The 19,713-nt window shown below is 40.8% G+C and overlaps 1 protein-coding gene across 3 annotated transcripts in view; it reads left to right on the top strand.

Moving 5' to 3' along the window:
- Positions 1–19,713, top strand: part of PTPRU (protein tyrosine phosphatase receptor type U) — a 312,459-nt gene that overhangs the window by 147,517 nt on the left and 145,229 nt on the right. For all 3 annotated transcript variants that reach the window (XM_088140061.1, XM_088140060.1, XM_088140062.1), the window contains 5 exons: positions 5,510–5,781; positions 7,139–7,220; positions 7,975–8,090; positions 8,627–8,801; positions 10,073–10,366. In XM_088140061.1, coding sequence (XP_087996187.1) covers positions 5,510–5,781; positions 7,139–7,220; positions 7,975–8,090; positions 8,627–8,801; positions 10,073–10,366 — 939 coding nt within the window. The remainder of the gene's footprint in view (positions 1–5,509; positions 5,782–7,138; positions 7,221–7,974; positions 8,091–8,626; positions 8,802–10,072; positions 10,367–19,713) is intronic.

The raw sequence follows: 19,713 nt of genomic DNA, 5'->3' as shown, positions 1-19,713 counted from the left end.
TTTAGGCTTTCGATCTTATGCCTTTGAAAGAAATTTCTGCAAATTGTGTGAGAATTGCAGTGTGGTGTGAGAAGGGAGGTGACTTGTAGTTCTGTTCACACCCAGTAGAAGGCAGGGAAGGGTTATGTGTTTAGGTATATGTCAGATTGCCATCCACCCTCCCAGTGGATTAACTGCTGCATCCCCCCTCAAGCTGAAGGCAGATTTTGTTTGAGAAGGAATTCTGCAAAAAAAGAGGATCTTGTGCCTTTGTGTAAATTAAATGAGTAAACACAATTAAAAATTAAAAGGTTGCTATCAGGAAAACAAGCCTTGATTTAAATAAATGGGATCATTCTTGTTACTTACAGAATCCGGGATGATAAAGACAGAGAGCATGTTAAAAAAAAAAGAACATTTTATTTTTTTGCTCAATGCATTTATATATTTTTTTCTTTTCTTGGACACAAAGCAATTGATGTCCCTTTTGGAAAGTTGCCATTTCTAACAGAGCCATTTGGGAGCAGTTTAATTTCAGGGACAGATTGGCACACCATACATAGGTTATGATTGGAAAGGAATATCTTTTGGGAATTTACTTCATCATCCTGTGAACAGGATGCTGTAGCTCAGTGGCAGAACACATGATCAATCCCCAGTGTTGCCGGGGAGAAATTCTGTAGCCAGCTGCTGCTGATCAGTGTTGGCAATACTGAAATAGATGGGCCAGATGGTTTGAGTATGTATAAAGGTGCTTTCTCTGTTTATACAATAATATTGCAGCAAAACCAGTATGGAGTAATGGCATAGAGCAGGGACAGACAATCTGTTGTTCATCACGTGATTGGGACTATAGCCCCTATAATCTTTTACCACCAATTGTTTTAGAAAAGAATTTGAGATATGGTTGTTTATCCAGGCTTTTGTAAGATAACTATCAATGTGTTGTTAGTGGTGAAGGTGTGGGTCTAGGAGCAGGGAGACCCAGATCTAGTCCACCCCCAGCTGTTGAAGCTCACGGGATGACTTTGGCCTAGTCACTTTCTCTTAGTCCAGTTGTTATAGGAAAAAAAAAAAAAGAAGGATGGAAAGCTATGAATGGTGCGAAATAGAAATCTAACAAATATAATAAGCATAACATATTCTTGCTTTTAAAAAGAGCAGTAATAGTGATGCCCCCAAGCAGTCTAATCAGTAAGGAGGCAGATGGAATGTTGTAATGTAAGCCCCCCCTCTTTTGTGGATCAATTGTCACTGGGAGTCGGGTGGCATATAAATTTATTATTGTTGGTCGCACAGTCAGCCACTTGTTTAGATTGGATTTGGTGTCTTTATCCACCTGTCGAGTCCTTCCCAAGGACCTGGGATAGGCAGACGTTGTTTGATGGTGTTACAGGCATTGTCGCAGGATGTAAACTGTTCCAAGTAAAGCTGCCTTTTGCAATTGACCGATGGTGATTTTGTCAGTGTCGATGGCCTTCAAATGGTGCTCCAGATGTTTTGGGATTGCACCCAAGTCGCCTATTCCTATTGGTACTATCTTTGCTTTCTTTTGCCAGAGTCATTCTATTTCTATTTGCAGGTCTTTGTATTTTGTGATTGTCTCCATTTCTTTCCCTACTATTTTGTTTTCTCCAGGTATTGCAATGTCCACTATCCAGATTTTTTTGCCTTTCTTATCAACAGTTGTTAAGTCTGGGGCGTTTTGTAGCAGGTGCTTGTCACAAAACGCCCCAGAATTTTGTTTGAATTCTAAAGTCCCAGAGCACTTTAGCTTCTCATTTTCTATTACTCTGTTTTGTGGTCCCACCAATTGTTGCTTGCAGGCAAATGATATTTCTTGAAGATATTCCAATGCACCATTGTTGCTACTTTGTCATGCTGTTATTTGTAGTCAGTTTGTGCAGTCTTCTTGCAGCAGCTGACTAGGTGGCCCACTGTTTCTTCAGCTTCTTTGCAGAGGTGGCATTTGCTATCTGTTGCTGTCTTCTCGATTCTGGCTTTGTATGCATTTGTTTGTATGATTGGTCTTGTGCAGCCAGAATTAGCCCCTCTATCTTTCTTCAACTTTCCTGCTCTTAGCCATTGCCAGTTATCTGCTTTGCCTGCTAGTTTTTTTTCTGTGTTGGCCATGTAATACTTTGCCTTGCCATGTCTCTTTCCTATTCTTCATTTGGCCTTTGTTGTAGGCCAGTGTGATCTCTTTGGAATTCAGTAAGCCTTCATGGTTTACTAGCTTCAGTGCATCTTCTTCACTGTCCTTCAGATATTCTTCCATTGCCCCTTTTTCTTCTTCAACTGTCTGGTGTACTTGCAACATTCCATGCCCACCAATGCTGCTTGGTAAGTAGAGTCTGTCAGCGTTGCTACGTGGATGAAGGGCATGATTCATTGTCATTATTTTTCTGGTCTTCCTGTCCAGGGCTTCTAATTCTGTTTGAGTTCAGTCCACTATTCCAACTGTATATTATTATTATTATTATTACTATTAATAATACTTGATGTTCAAAAGGAGTGGGCCTTGCATTGCAATGCTCTTTCCTCCCCTTGCCAATGTTGAACCCTCCATGGCTGCTGCTGCTGCATACATTGCTCCTGGTTCTTTCCTGTGGTGTTGGAAAACTGATTTAACATACATACTGTACAGGGCATAGCTTCATCTGGACTGCAGGACATTTATAATGCATGCCCAATATAATAATTTACCACTTGGATCATCTTCATTGACTTTATGCCTTTGTACTGGAGTTAATATGGACAACTATAGGGCTGGTCCTACTGTTAGGCAAAGCAAAGACATTTCATGGTGTATGCTGGGAGGGACAGGGACTGCAGGGACAAGTCCAGGCAGTTGCTAAGAGTCAAAAACTGACTTGATGGCACCAAAAAAAAATGCTGGGAGGTGGCAGAAAAGTGTTGATAAACATTTTGAACATGGAATAGGAAGAAACACCGTCCTGTCCTTTGTCCCAGATAGTAATATATCTTAAGCCACTCCTTGTAGTCGTGAAAGTATCATGGAATAATGTGAAGTGAAAATTCTACATCTTGATTTGGGATTATGGAAAGCTAGGTAGCTACTCTGTACTCCTGCTGCCAAGAAGCAATGAGGTTTATTACACCGATGGCCTCCGGGTATTGTAATAACCAACTGAGTGCAGTTTAGTCAGAAGCAACTAATGTTAAATGATTCAGGAAAGCAGAACTGGAAATTAAATGGCTTAATCCAGGTGGAGTTAGGAGTTTCAGGGCAATAAAGACTGAAGGAATTCTAGAGGAATGGTAAATAATTCTCACAGTCTCCTTGACTATAATACAAACGGTGTTAGGGATGGCATGGCACTTAGTTTGTGTGCACATGTAAAAATGCAGTATCTTTGGAGATGATCAGTGTTAAGATGGGATGTATGTTTTGAGCTCTTTGTGCAATAGATACCAGTTCAATTATAGCTGTCACCAAGAACATTGCTATGATTCACAAGCTCATAATGTTCTAAACTGAGCAGAGAAGAGACACAACAATCAATGGGACACTGCTGTAGGTGATTAAATCTAAAATCATTTCAAACAAAGGGATATCATTTATTTTCAAATGATAGCAGCTATTTGTTTTGCTGTGTGTCTGACTATCTATCTATTTGAACTACTGACCTGTCTACCTACATGTACATATGTGTGTGCATATATTTATTTATTTTATTTATTATTAAATTTGTATGCCACCCATCTCCCCCCAATGGGTGACTCTGGGCTTTCTTGAATTCTCCTTCTCACTTTTATGATCTTTAGTAGCCATTTTGTGCTTGCAGGTGACTATATATAAAATGTAATATGCAGTTTTTATATTCCCTCAATCATCTAGACTGAAGGTTAGGAAGCTTTTGTTGCATATAGAAAAAGCCATCTGTTTTGGATTCTAATGTTTATATGAAGCTGCTGGGAGAGGTCATCCATTGGCACGGGGTGAGGTATCATCAATATACTGATAATGCCCAGTTATATATCTCTACCCTGGACTGAACAGGAGATGTGGAGAAGGTCCTAATTTGGTATTCGGAGGCTGTTAGGGTCTGGATGGGGAGAAAAAGTTCACACCCTTACAAGTCAGCGGCCATGGATTTGGAAGCTGAGTCCAGAAATAGTCTATCTTTGATCCTGAATGGGGTCACACTCCCCTGGATGGGGCTGGCCCATAATTTGGGGATCCTCTTGGGCTCCTGAAAAGCAGATAGAGGCTATGTCCTTTGCACAACTTCATACTGTGCACCAGTTGCAATGATTTCCAGAACAGGAAGCTTAGCTCTCAGTCACTCACACTCTGGTCATCTTGCAGCTGAATTGTTACAATTTGATCTATGTGGGACTGCCCAAGTAGTTATGGCAGATTTGTCCAATAATCCAATTACTACAGGCAGACTGCATTGTCTGCCAGTGCAGTGCAATTCAAAGTGCTGGTTATCACTTTTAAAGCTGTACATGGCTACACAGTTGAGCCTTCTCGGAGATGACATCCCTCCTTTGGAATAGTTTGCCCCAAGATATCAAGGTCACTGCATCCTTATTACACCTTCAAAGATCAATGAAGAAATGGCTCTTCAAAAAGGAATTTGGGGATGATTGAATAATATTCTGTCTCTGAATAGTGAAGCATCACGTTGATTACCATTTTAACCCTATTGTGTATAGCCTGTAAGTTGCTCAGAAACTTCAGAAATGGAATGGCATAGAAGTTGAATGAATGAATGAATGAATGAATGAATGAATGAATGAATACCTCCTTCTGTTGCCTTCATTAAGCTTCTTGTAAGCAAACCTTCAAAGACTCGGGAAATGCAGATTTCTATTGTCTAAGCCAGGGATAGACAATACTTGAGAAGTTGGGTAATGAGACCCTGCACCTTGACCTCCCAGAGCTCTGCAGAAGGACACCTCATGGTGTTGTTATGTTCCCGAAAGGGGTAGGGTTGAATTTCTATAGCCCTTTCTTTTGGCATTTTGGGCAGGATGTTATGATGGGGATAGCATTCTGACCCTTAAAATTCCACAAGAAGAACCCAAATGGGGTGAAAAACATTAATTTTAGGTTGTTTTAAAACTCATTCAAATTCTGCCAAAAATGGGCTCACATCAGTCTGTGAGCCATTTAATGTTTTTGGTTTTTGGTTTTTTTTTTTTGTTATGGGGGTTTCAAGATGGGAGTGGAAGGAAATGATCAGAGCCTTAATCTACTTTCTGCCTATTTCAACCAGTGTTTTGCCATGAGTTCCAGTTGGTTGGCTTGGACATTTGGGTCAGCATTAAAAGTCTTGCAAGTCTGAAGTCTGCCTCCTCCTTTGCTAGGTTGTGCATTGGATTTGTAATGTTCCTGGGAGTGTAAAGAATGGGAAAAACAAGGAGAGTTGTTGTGGATTCATCCACGAGTTTCTTATGCCAAAAAGAGTTTATATCAGCATTATCAAATATGCAGAACCTCAGGTTCAAGCATTGCTGGATGAATAAACTGTGTTCTCCTTCTCTCTTTCCATTGTAGGCTCCTATCTGATGGTCAATTCCTCCCAGCATAATCCAGGGCAGAAAGCACATATCCTCTTCCAGACACTGAGTGAAAATGACACTCACTGTCTCCAGTTCAGCTATTTCATGTACAGCCGTGATGGGCACAGTCCTGGGACTTTGAATGTCTTTGTCAAGGTGAATGGAGGACCACTGGGAAGTGTGGTGTGGAATGTCTCTGGATCCCATGGGCGGCAATGGCATCAAGTGGAGCTCGCTGTCAGCATGTTTTGGCCCAACGAGTACCAGGTAAAAGGAGGGTTGCCTTTCTGGACAAATCTTGTGGGAGATTTGGGATAAGTTCTGGTGCTTGGGGAAAATCATCTTCTGAAAAGAGAAGTGTGTGTCTAAATTTACATACAGCACCCTAAACCATTCTATGGATTAGCAAAACACATTTACTGTGTTCACTGAACATGCTAAATCCAAAGTAATAAAGTATATTATGGTGTAAGGCAATGGGCTGAGATAATTACTGGATTTCCCATCATCTACTGAACTACAAGCTACGACCCCTACCTTATCCTAGTTTAATATGCCCAACTAGGTGGCAACACCTAGCTCTCCTTTAATGATCTGAAAAAGCTAAGCAGGATTTTTTTAGTTCCTGCTTGGGAGAATGCTAAGGAATCCCAGCTTGTAGACTAGACTTTGGAATTCATGGCAAACCACTTTCATCCAGTTGTCATGAAAGCTGCATGAATATTCCATGAAAACAGGAATTGAGCTTGACTGGAAGTGCACTTGACTTTAATATTCTGTGAAAATCCAGCCCTGTATTTATGAGAGAGATAGACAGGCTAGACAAGAGAACTTCATTGGAATGTCAATAGTAATTCTCTAATAATTAATTAATTGTCATTAGCCCATTCTTTTTATCCTCCTGGGATGGATACTTGTCATTATATAATCTTACTGATTTGTACTAATTTCTGCTTTGTGATTAGATGAGATTTATTATCACACTTACCCAAAAGGAAGACGATCATCAGCTTCAGATGGTCTTCCCCTCAATTTAGGTAGATGAAAACCCATGAGCCCCTTTATGGAATTCTCTGCAGTTCTTCAATAACCCTGCAAATTGAAAGAGAATTTACTGAGGGGGAAAAGAACTAGCCTTGGGCAGCAAGAGAATATCAACTGGCTTGAGAGGTCCTTTGCTCTCAAAGTTGGCCAAAGTATTTTAGATTTTCAGGGGTGCCAAAACTTCAGGCATTTACATGGGACAGTAGATCAAGTTACCCTAACAAGGCCTTTATTTTATTTTCTTACATTTCTTACATTTTTTTGAAGAATAACAAAGGCACAACCAAAATGAAAATATTATGAAAATGTTTGAGAACACCTGCTCCATTTGTATTCTCCTTTTCCTCTAGGAGTTCAAGTTGACATATGTATTTTCCTTCTTTACACAATTTTCTTTTCCCAACAGAAGTAAGTTAGATTAAGGTAGTGTCCAACCCACTGAGGTAGTGTCCAACCCACTGAGCCATCCATTGAGTTTCAGAGGCTGAAGATGGACTTGAAATTAGGTCTCCAGTTCTACTTCAGTATTCCAGTTGTAACTGAATACACTCTGAACAGAGTGTCTCTCATTGATCCTTAGGTGTTGTTTGAAGCAGTGATTTCCAATGAACGACATGGCTACTTGGGATTGGATGATATCCTGCTCTTGAATTATCCCTGCTGTAAGTATTGCAGTATCTTTGGTAAACTTTTCCATTCTGTTGGTAGCTACTAACTTGTTCTAGAGCCCTTATGGCTAGCATTGGTCCCTAAAAGTATAAAAACTTGGCCATGGGGAAGATCATAGCTAATGCATTGGAAGAAGATTTCATGGTGAAATGGCATGTGGCCATTTTTGGGGGGGTAATAAATACTAGGGCTCTTCAGCACTTGGGTTTATTCCAAAAAGGTCTTCTGTCTGCCCAAGGGCATGAAAGTAGCACCTGCCTGCAATTGTTCACAGCAGCCATCCCCCCCCCCCTTTTTGGAGGACAGCTTGCAATTACGGGAAAAGATGCAGCTGCTTTAACAAGTTGCAGATAGGTACTATGTTCTCATCCCTGTGAAGCCCCTTTATGAAATAAATAAAAATGTAATAAATATTTCTTAGAAATGTGTCTAATGTGCCAATTTTGAATTTGAAGGAAAACAAAACAAACAAACAAAAACCCAGATGTGGGTCTGTGGTATAGAATGTGTTCCAAAACTGAGTGAGGCATTGCCCCACAGTTGTTCTGACAATTATTCTCTGTTTAGAAAAGGCTAAATTAATCCTTCCATCCCCAAGCTGTGTTATACCCGTTTTACAGGCAAGATCTAAGAAAAATGCTTTGGTCAGATTCTCCTAAACATTGTACTATATCATGTGAGTGGGAAGGGATTAACTACAGAGGTCTTTCCACAGATCTTTTTGTCTGGTTATATCTCTTTTGGCAGCCAAAGCACCTCATTTTTCCCGCCTGGGTGATGTGGAGGTAAATGCTGGACAGAATGCTACTTTTCAGTGTGTAGCTGCTGGCAAGGCTTCTGAAACAGAGAGGTTCCTCATGCAGGTAAGTGGGAATGAGGTTACAAGTTACTCTCATTGGACATTTATCTGTTTCTTTCTTCTTGTTTCCTTCTATGAGGGGTGGGCTCAGCCTGTCCTTTGTGTTCTTCCATTGGCTGAAATAATGACTTGTATATAGGATGCATTTGATATACCTGGAGGTAGGTTGAAATAAGCTTTACATGCTGATCTGTAACTTCTTACCAGAGTCCATGGGTTGCCCCTCTCCCAGCGTTGATTGTTGCTGACAGTTTCTTCCACCCATAGCCCAACCTCTCTTTTTTAGGCTTAAGGAAATGTTCCTTTCATGAGAAGAAGATGATTGTCTACATTTTTGTTTAGTTTGCCCCAAAGAAGTAAACTTTCTTGTTTTTTTTTAAATAGAAAGGGGAGCAAATTCTAAAAGAAAGGCAGACCATATTTCACCATCCCTCCCTATGAAACATGACCCTTACTGAAAAATAAGCTGGAAATACCAATTTCTTCAGAGCGGGGATAAGACACTGATGGTGATGGTAATCTTGTTTTTCTGAATGGTAGAAGCAGAATGGAGTTGTCATTCCCACTGTCTCAGTGAAACACATCAGTCACAGAAGATTTCTGGCTACTTTTCAACTGGATCAAGTTTCTAAAGGAGACCAGGACTTGTACCGCTGCGTGACTCAGTCTAGCAGGGGCTCTGGTGTCTCTAACTTTGCTGAGCTGATAGTCAAAGGTACACATCAGCGGGGGTTGGGATTGGCTTATTTTGTCACCCTGGGAAAAGACCGACCTAGAAATTTGAAGCCTGGGGAAGAATTTGAATCCAATTTGGCAGTAATGAGAGATCAATTATGGGAGTTGATGAACAACACAGTATTTTGGGCTTGGGTGTATTTTGTGAGTTGGGGAAGAGAGGGAGAGAAAGTCAAGGATAATGCTTTCCTTGCATGTCTTTTGTTCATTGCTTTGGGCAGATGTTGTTCAATGTTACTAATTTATGAAGAGACTTTAGCAGCATAGAAGCATGTCATCTGCCTGTGATAGTGATCTCTTTGGGGAGAGAGGAGTGGGGGAAGGCCTCTGTTCTGCATCTGTTTGACTTGAAATGAGCTAATATGGGAAGGCAGCCCAGGTTTGGAGGATACCCATAATATAACTGTATTTCCTGTATTGATGTGATGGAGCAAGAATCTTCACGTACGCTGGCCTGGACATCCTATTTATGTTGCAGGCCACATTCTCGTTAGATGAATCCATTGGAAGCCATATGGAGGGTCCAATTTAAGTTTAAAAAATGGAGGGCCCAATTTAAATTAAAAAAAGACAAAGAAAATATGGGATTGTGTCTCTCTCTAACACATGATTTTTTCCCTCTCTTTCTGACGCTCCTTCCTCTCTCCTAAACAGCAGCTTGCAACAAGGGGTAGATGATTTAATCCATAAAAGGGCTAAACTGAACTTGCGTAAGTGTTTTGAAATTAGAGCAACATAAAATTAGCCCAAGGGCTACAGAGTACCTACCTGAAGTATACAAATTGGCTGATATCAGCTTGATTCTATTAAGTGTTTGCATCCTTCAGAAATTGTAAGCTGCCTTTAGACCTTAAGCATGTTGAAGATGGCTTTAATACAAAACAACAATCATGAAATGAAAGCTATAAGAGTAAACATAATCTTCTGGTAAAATTAAACTTACAAAAAATATCTCTGATAAATGACTGAAGAGATAGGGAAAATCTTAGGATGGTTGTCCACAAAACACTTAATTAGGCTATTAAAGTTCTAGTGGCTTCATTTAAGTAACACACACAGTTTGATAGTCAGAAAATTGATTAATTCAGGAACCTGATTCATCAGGTTGTGCAAATACAGCCTTACTCTTTCTTGCTCTTCCACCACCCCTGTGCAATTGTCCATTGTCTATAAGACCATCTACCTCAGGACTGCTTTCTGAAGATGGCCAGAAGAACAGGGCAACTTACTACTTGTTTGTCCTCTTAACAGAGCCTCCAACGCCCATTGCACCCCCACAGCTTCTGAGAGCAGGTTCAACATACTTAATCATCCAGCTCAATACCAACTCAATCATTGGAGATGGTCCTATTGTAAGAAAAGAGATTGAGTACCGTATGACTTCTGGTCCTTGGTCGGAAGTGCACGCTGTGAACATGCAGACCTATAAGTTGTGGCATCTCGATCCAGATACAGAGTATGAGATCAGTGTCCTGCTGACCCGGCCAGGAGATGGTGGGACTGGCAAACCTGGGCCTCCACTCATCAGTAGGACAAAGTGTGCAGGTAGGAGTTTTCATTGCTTTGTGTATCAAGAAAACCACTTTGAACAGAACAGTGATGCTTTGGCCACAGGACAGTATTTGCATGTGTGCAGGGATTACAACATGAAGTATAAAGGCTGAGATAATATCCAATCCATCCATCCATCCATCCATCCATCCATCCATCCATCCATCCATCCATTTCTGTGTATATCTGATACTGCTTACTATGCTTTTAATTTGATGCTAAAATCGAGGAATCAGAGGTATGCAAATTGATAATTAAGGAAGGGGCAGGGGGAAGCTGCCATGGATATCTCTGGGAGCTGATTTTAAAATCTGCCAAAACAGATTCAACCAAAGCATGGACAGTGGCAGTCTGTGGAATATGTTAGTGCCCATCTTTCTCTGGATAATGATCTGCATTTTTTTTTTTTTAAGTGAAAGATGCCTCTGAAAAAAGAGTGCCTATTTCTAATAGTTCTGTACATAAAGGAGCAGTACATAAAAAAAGGTGCTTCCATCAAGGAAATGTACATTAATGAAGCACACATTAGGGAAACTTACAATAACCACAACATGACATTAGAGATATTTGTATGACAAAATGTGTTTTTTGGTTGGGATTTGTATTAACAATTACATATATTAAAAGAAAATGTAGAAAATCTTCAAATGGCAGGGGAAAAAAGCTGTGAATGAATTTTTAATGGTACTTAAAAAAAAAAAAGTAAAAATGTTGACAAACTAGAACAAGCGTTCTATCAGTGTGGACAATATGGTGGACCAGAGTTATGCTGATCTGAATATCTCCACCTTCAACTATATGCAGTTTAAAGAGGCTCAGGATAGTAGGTTTATTTTAAGTGTTTGTGGCTGAGACCTTAGAGAAGCAAAAATATTTGAGGCAGTAATTATATACATATTGATCCTTGAAAACATCATCCATCCAGAAGTGTGTTTCCTTGGAAAAATTTCAACCTCCTTTAAGTATTTTGAATTAACAAGGTGTTACTTGGAAGCCCAGGGCATTTTTGCAATATTTTAACCATTTAATAATACAGTTATTGGAGCTGCAGATTGGGGAGGGACAATGGATCAATGGCAGAACACATCTTCTATATGCAGCACCTGTTTGCAGGTTTGTTCCCAGGTTTCTCCAGCTAAATGGTTCCAATGGATGATGGGGAAGTGCTTTGCCGAGAACTCCTTAGAGTTGACAGTCTTGTGCTGCTCCAAAGACTGACCCCCATTGCATGGGGAGGAGAAAGAGATGCAAGAATTTGAACCTTGATTTCACTATAAATAGGTCACTAGAATTCTTTTGTGATGGCTTCTTTAGCTTTTTTTAACAGTAAATCTACTTATCAGAAGTTCTTGTATCCTTGCATGCTTGTTACCTATTTCCAGTCCTGCTTTCTGGGAGTGGCCTGACAGCCAAATGGTGTACTGCTACCTGTATAACTAGGCTGAACATTTAGCAGAGCAGCCACTTTTTACCAGCGGTAGCAAGGGGATTGTGTCAACCTCTCTTGATCAACTTCTGGCTTCAGGATAAGTGAGATAGTTAGAAATCAAGGAGAAAACTGCACAAGTTGGAGAGGTCATGTCTAGAAAAGGTATACAACACAACTCACTCATGGGTTCATTGGTAGTGAGCAAGTGAACAATGGTGCAGATAGTTTCCTGTGTTGCACAGAGAAGGGCTAGCAGTGGCTACGATGTGGCATGTATTAGGATTGTGCAGAAATATTTTGGAAAAGTTACTTTGGAGTCCTTTGGATGTAGCACCTCTTTAAAGCAGACGTGCCTTTTCCCAAGGTCCTGAGAATGCACTATGAAACAGCTTTTGGAATCAAATCTGAAGCGTAACACAGCCATAGTATGTATATGGATATGTATATGGGAGGGTACCTATGATCCTGCAGATGTTGCTGATGGTGAGGAATGCTGGAATTTCATCATATCCAGAGAACCACAAGCTCTTTATTTCTGGGCTAGGACATTATTTGAGAGCCAGTTTGGTAAAGTGGTTAAGAACTGGTTAGTTCTTAACTAATTAACTAGTTAACTTAGTTAGAAACCAGGAGACTATGAAGCCAGCTGGGTGACTTTGGGCCGGTCCCTCTTTCTCAGCCCTAGGAAAAAGGCAAGGGCAAACCAGTTCCAAAAATATTGCCAAGAAAATGGCATGGACTTGCCCAGGCAGTCACAATGAGTGAAGACTCACTTGAAGGCACCACCCCCCCACCGCCACCAAAAAAAGTGCATTATTCATCACTGCAAGAAATATGCTGGATAGAAACTATGGGGCGAGGTGGGGAATCTTTGTGCTGTGCTTCCTCAACTTTCTGAGCATCAGTAGTTGAGATTTACTAGAGTTGTGATTCAATTCAAGAGCTGTGATTCAAAGTGTCTTAGACTGGACGGTGGTGAGGCTACCAAGACACTAGTTTAAGTACCATTTGGTCTGCCTAGCTGGGGTGATATGACAAGTTTCTTAAATACTTGGTTGTCTTCAAGGTGGTGGTGTCTATAGTGCTTGCAATTAGACGAGCATTAAAGACCAACTTGAGAGTGCAAATCCATTCTGATGAAATGCCTCTTTCTGACAGAAGCCAGCTCTCATGATCCAGATTTATGATGTTGTTCACCAACAGGGACTGTGTTAAGCTGACAAATGATCATTGCATCAGCAACTGAGTAAAGGAACAGTCACAGTTGTTGGCAGCAGGTGGATTAATAAAAGGCCAGGGACAATGTGGCTTAGCAGTTGTGGATGTCCATGGTCTGTAATTCACAGCTGGGAGTGAGCACTCATCTTTAGATGTGGAGGGAGGTTTGGGAAGATGTTTAAGGCTGTTGGTGCCTCATGTTGAACGAGCAGAAGAGAGGGGAGCTTTAGAAAACACTATGCGTATTGTTGCAGCATTCCTTCCATGGGTTTGGTACATAATCTTATGTGTTTGGAATTCAGGGGTAAAGGATATATTGTGATAGGCTTGCATTAAATGAGGATTATTGTTTGTTCAAAGATGTATTCTACTGTACATAAATCAGAGTTGTAGAACTTAAGGCCCAAATACTGTATGTTGGGGTCCAACATATGGACCCTCAAAGATTGGTGCAGCTCACAGAGATCTTCAAATATTCTTCCCAAACTGTAATTTGGAATATGATAGAAAGGGGATTTTGATTAAAAATATAATTGGAGGATTATCATATTAATTATACATTTAAATTTCAGTGTAAATGAGATGAACGTATATTTTTATCTTGGTTTCACCACTGCTTTTTGGAATGCAACCCCTTGGGTTCATGTGTCATGCGAACCCAGAAAACTGGGTTAATTGAATAATCCACATAACTAATTAACTACGGGTAAGTGTGCTGTGTAAATTCTGCCTTTGCTTTGCTATAAAACTGAAAGATGAAAAGAAAAATGTTATTTCTACATTGTCTTATCTTGTATTCTGTCTTGCTTTTCAGTCCGGCCTCCTGCTTTTCAGTTGCCCTCCCATCTTGATTGCTCTTCCGTCTTGAATCTCTGTCTCCCAGTTTATTCCAAACCAACCTCTCTCTTAAAATGCTAACCCATCCATCTTCACCCTTCTGGCTGAAAACGTGTTGTTGACAAGTGGGAAATGCATCTCATTTCTTCCATTAAAAAAGAAAGAAAGAAACTATCAAGGGTTTCTGCCTGAATCTTAAAACACTGTATTTGTGACTCGCCGCTATCCAGATTCTCCACTGCTCTAGGAGCTATGGGCTTGGTGATTAATAATAGAATTCTTTGAGTTAATTATGATAGGCATGTTCGCTCCTTCTTTAGCAGCTCCCTCCCTTGGTACAATTGCTTTTAAACAAAAATGCCCTCAGCTGAGGAAGCTGTATCAGTGGGAGCTCAGAAACTGTTTGCTGCATGTAATGGCTTCAGAACATTAGCTGCCTCAAATCATGCTAGAGAAGAGCAGAGCTGTGCTGCTAATTGATTCTCTGCCTCGAGTGAAAACGAATTTGTCTGCTGTGTTGTTCCGTACACATTTTGGGGAGTGGGGATGGCTGACTTGGCTGATACAAAATAGGAATCTCTAGAGATGACCCAGCACTGTTACCTGCATCACCATGTGCAGATGTGCCCAAAAGTATTGCAGGTATCTCAGCTGAGATTTTGAGCACATAGCTTGGTAGTGACACTGGCTTTGGTGGCAAGTCAACTTTGCTTCCTTATTCTGAATGCTGATAGAGATCTCTGACTTGCCCCTGCAGCACCACCTATTTATCAGATATGACCAACTGTTCTCAGCCAATACTTTAAGGGACGTTTGTGCAACAATTGCCTTTAAGGGGAATAATGCTGAACTTGGTACATTCATCAGTTTCATATGTGAAAGGGAGAAATGGGGTTTACAATCATGGCCCATGAACATCCTTCTTATATTCCAAGAGAAGTGATCCCAGGAGCAGGAGAACAGGTTTTTATGAAACCCTTCAAGAGTCTGTCAAAGTCAGTCCTCAACTGAAAGTTCTTTAAAAAAGGCTTTGCTAGAATACATGTTTTGTATGCAGAAAGTTCTAGGGCCACTCTTGACATTCCCAGTTCAAAAATCATCTTGTAGGTGACAGGAAAGGACATTTCTGATAGAAAAACTAGGGAGAGCAAAAATTCAGAAATTCAGCTTGATATAAAGCAGTTCCTATGATAAGTATTAATAGGGGAACTTCCATTCCTTGCTCCCAAAGAAGTAGCTGTATTCCAGAAGAACAGTAGAACTACAACTCCCAGCATCCCTCAACACTTGCCATGCAGCTTAGGATTCCTGGGATTTGTAACTCAGGATTGGACCACACTTGGTGGTGCAAGAGCTTCACACTCCCCTCCCCTGTCCTTTTTTTTTTTTTGCTTTGGATAATCTGTTTTCAGAATCATCTGTTATTTGAAAAAAACTGTTCTTCTATGATCACATCAAGTTGGAGAGCATGTGTGGCAGTCTGAACTGAGTGTGTTCTACCGTACAGTGGTAACATGGCTCTTTGTAAGCCTGAACAGTTTCTTCCAAAGGGAAAGGGATTGGAGCATGTTAACAGCATCCATCAGTTTATGCATCTTGGCTATTCTGTAGGATGCACCAGCTCCTGTTTTATTACTGTCATTGGCGCAGACAAAATGAGCACCAGAGCCCAAGGAAATATGGGCTAGCTCCATGTTTCTGATGTAGGATGACATCTTGTGCATTTTAAAGAGTTTTTTTTTTAAAATCTCATCCTGTATCAGCAGATTTTCTTCCAAAGAATGAAATAATGTTCATTGAGCCTGTTATTTAAAATGTAGCCCTATACTCTATATTTTAAAATCTGCTACTGAGGCCCAGCTCAGGGTAGCCTATTTTGTGAACTTGAGATTTGTGTCTATTAGGAACAAAGCCTATATGATGATAAAGGTTATCTTCATAGTGTTGAATGACTTTCTCCTTGAGGACCTGTGTTTGGTCTAAATTCTTTGTGGCCTTTTTGAGAGAAGGTGCAGTGACCTTTTGCTCAGTAAAGTCTTTGAAATTAAATGGCCTTATAGAGAGATTGAACATTGACCCTACTATTGATAACCAGTGGCCTGTTTTAGTTCTCAATGGCTTTCTGTGTTTTTTTTTCTCTACACCAGAGAATATTGTAGCAAAATATTTCCCTATTAATCCAAGAAGCCCCTTTTTCCTTATAGGGAATGAACATAGGTATTTGTTCTGCCTTCTTGGTTGTGTTTTAATTATGGAAGTAGAGCACATGGGGTTGATTCCACCATTGCCAGAGGCTGAAGGGGGCCTTCTTTCCCATCTCCTGCTTCTGTGGCTTCCAGTTTTCATTATGACCCAAGTAGGAAGTCAGGGTTCTCTTACTCTATTCTGTGTTTATTTCTAGAATCACTCTGGCTGATTTGGAGACTTGGGTTAGATGGTGGCTTTCTAACTGCAAGTGACCCCTAAGCCCCTTTTGTGGTCTTCAGCACACCCCTGAAAAGGGAAGGCCTACATTCTCAGTTTTTGGGTTTGGAAGCAGAGGGCTTGAGGGGCAGAATGGAGTGTAAAGCCTTGTAATGAATTAAGGCACACAGTTCTCCTTTATTTACAACAAACAAACAGGCTGAAACATTTTGTATCTCACTTCCCTCCCCTCTGCAAGATAATAGTGCTTCCTTGCACCTGCCCATCACAGTTAGGCATAAGTTGAGTTGAAGCATCTCAGATCTTGCTAGGACATGTAAATATCTAGCCCCAAGCATGGTTTTCTTCCAGATTCTTGTTGGATTCTCTTTGTGTTATCACAAAACCCTCCTCTCCTCGCCTCACCTCGCCTCTCCTTGCCTCGCCCCTCCATCATTTCCTTTTTTCTTTCTTTCTGGACAGATCCCTGCCATATGTTCATGTAGTTCATGAGTGTCTGCATCTGTCACTCTTTCTCCTTTATGGAAATGCTTATTTGCATTTGATTAGCAAGGGAAGAGGATGGTATCTTGGCTGATTCCCAGCATTTCTCATGCAAAGCTCTGTCAGTCTGTTCCTTCTAGGCAGGAATCGAGCAGAGGAAGCCTGATCTTCTCTGCTTACCCTAGGGCACCAGTGGAAATGTTAAGAACATCAAAGCATGGGAGGAGAGGCTGGGAGAAGAGTTGGCTTGCCCTGTTTCTGTCACTTTGCTCTCCTTCTCTTGGGGCATTTGATATGCGTGTGTGACATGTAAGGGGGTGGGGGTCATTATGCTTCCTGATGTTGTGGACTGCGTAGGGAGTTCCTTGACATGGCAAGTTGCCTTGCAGCACCAGTGCTGTGTGAAGGGAGCCAGCACTGCAGTAGCAGCATCTGCTATCACATGGTCACCCTAATTGGCTCTTTGGAGTTTAAGGACACTGATTGTGCTTCTTCTTTTTTGATTTTGTGCTTTTTCTCTCCTTGAGCTGGAATGAAGTAGTTGGAGGAAGGAAATGTTTTCTTGACTTCCTGCCAAGTCATGAGGATAACTGTGTTCTGTCTTTCCCCATCAAGACCAATCTACATCTATAGCATGTTGACTCCAGCACATACTGGGATCAAGGGCCAGAATGCGACAGTTGCCTCAGGCTGGAAGCTTGACAAGAATCCAAACTATTCCTTATTGTTAACATTGTGTTAATTATCAGAGATAGGAGGAGGCGCTGCTAGTGTTTTCTGCTTTGTGCACCAAAATAATATAACTGGCTTGGGATATTCTGCAGCTTGCTCTTTGCCGCTGCTTTTCAGGCAGCAAAACATCGTGGACTAGCTGTGCTGAGAGATGAGGCAAACTCTGAAACCATCCTCTACGCTGCCACCCTAGATGATGTCCTATTGTAGGGGAAGGTGATGAATCTCACCCACTGACTTTTCAGCCCCAAACTCCAGGTTTTAGTGTTGCAGACAACATAACTTAGGGCAGTGTTGTCCAAACTTGGCCACTTTAAGATGAGTGGACTTCAACTCCCAGAATTCCCTAGCCAGCATGCTGGCTAGGGAATTCTGGGAGTTGAAGTCCACTCATCTTAAAGTGGCCAAGTTTGGACAACACTGACTTAGGGAAAGAGTCACTGGTTGGCCCATGCAGAAGGTCAGCATTGTAATTCTTGGTACCTACAAATAAAAAATGTTGATTGTCTTAGGTGAATGGAATTTTTTCTGAGCATTTTGGAGAATTGCTGCCAATCATACTGAGCTAGATAGGCAATTAGTCCAATTGAGTAAAAGTCGGTTTTTCATGTTCCAGTACAATTAATTGATCTCAGAGTATCAGATGTTCTTCCTTCTCAGAGCCTTTACTGAATGAATACAGAAAATGAAATGAGAAGGAACGGAAAAGCAGGAATCTTCTACTTACTTATTCACAAAGCTTGGTTAGGGACTAAGGATGTCCATCTGTAACTTTATTTATTTAATTTATATCCTGCCTTCTTCATAAAGCAGTTCAAAGTAGCATACATTTCCTATTTTTTTTCTCACAAAAAGAGCCCTGTGAGGTAGGTTGGGCTGAGAGAGCAATAGGCTCAAAGAAACACAGTGAGCTTCCATGATGGAGGATAGACTAGAACCTGGATCTTCCTGCTCCTAGTCCAACACCTTCACCACTACACCACACAGGTTCTCTAATCTTGGTTTTGTTGGTACATTCATTCTATCCAGTGCCTAGTTCAACATACTAGTTCTGACTCAATTAAAAGTTCCCTTATATAATTTGAGGAACTTAATCATTCTCTGCTCTTGACCTTGTGGAACAGTTGACTAACCTCTTATGTTTTAGAGCTGAAGCTTTGGGTACAGCCTTCAAACTAAGGTCAGTTCCCTGCTCTCAGTTGTGGTTAACCAACCTTTGATTTCATAACAATGTATAATAGCCTTCCTGCTATGTTTGCAAGATTGGAACTGTGGGAACCAGAATGCTGAAGTGGATGAACCATTGGTCTGATCTAAAATGGTTCTTAGTATTAAACAAGCTACTAAAGGAAAGTCTTAATCCACAAAGTCTGTATGATATCAATCAATCAATTCTTAATTGACTCAATTAATGCTAGTCCATTTCTGGTGACTCTGAGATGCTTAACAGTATTAATATAATAAGATTAGAAACAAAATGCAATTCAGTTAATACAATTAATACATTGATAAGCTCCAGAGAACAGATCTCAGTCCTCTATCCTCCCAACTCTTTTTTTTTAAATTCCTGTACTATATAAAGGGGGTTGGGACTCTATCTCTCCATCATCATGATAACTCTCCAAGAACTGAATGGGATCAAATTTGTATGTGGGGAGAAGCCAGAAAAAGAAAGATTGAGTTTGAGAATGGGCCACACCAACCAAGGAGTTGTAGAAGAGGGGAAAAAAATCCTCCCAGCTTGCCCCCCCCAGCACATCACTATGGGACAGGCAGTTGGGCAGCAGCTTGGAATATTGTGATTGCTCCATTATAAGCCCTTCTGGTTATGTGCTCTAGAGCAGAATGTATGCGGGCTGCCCCATATTTCCCAGTACACATATACACGCAAACATAGCTGCTGGTGGTAAAGGGGGTGGAGAAAATTCCAGAAGTCATGTTTTACCTACTGTCCCCACTGTGTTTCCCCACACATATTAGAATTAATATACCAATATCTCTAGAAAACTGTTTAACATTTTTTTTTAAAAATGAAATGATTCAATTACTTCCTTTTCCATTGTTGTATAACTTTATATAAAGAATAATCAGTGTTAAAAGCAGGAGTCTCATTTTTGCCCATGGCTTTTAGGGGTACAGTTGGTGCTCTGTCCAGATCTATTTTGGTGAAGAACTCATTTCTGGGTTCATCTGAGCTTGGTAGAACTGACCTAGTTGT

Source organism: Python bivittatus, unplaced genomic scaffold (assembly GCF_059951505.1).
Source record: "Python bivittatus isolate LINGU-HERP-01145 unplaced genomic scaffold, Pbiv_v1 ctg000310_np1212, whole genome shotgun sequence".
Lineage (NCBI taxonomy): Eukaryota > Metazoa > Chordata > Lepidosauria > Squamata > Pythonidae > Python > Python bivittatus.
This window is presented reverse-complemented; position numbering and strand designations above follow the sequence as displayed.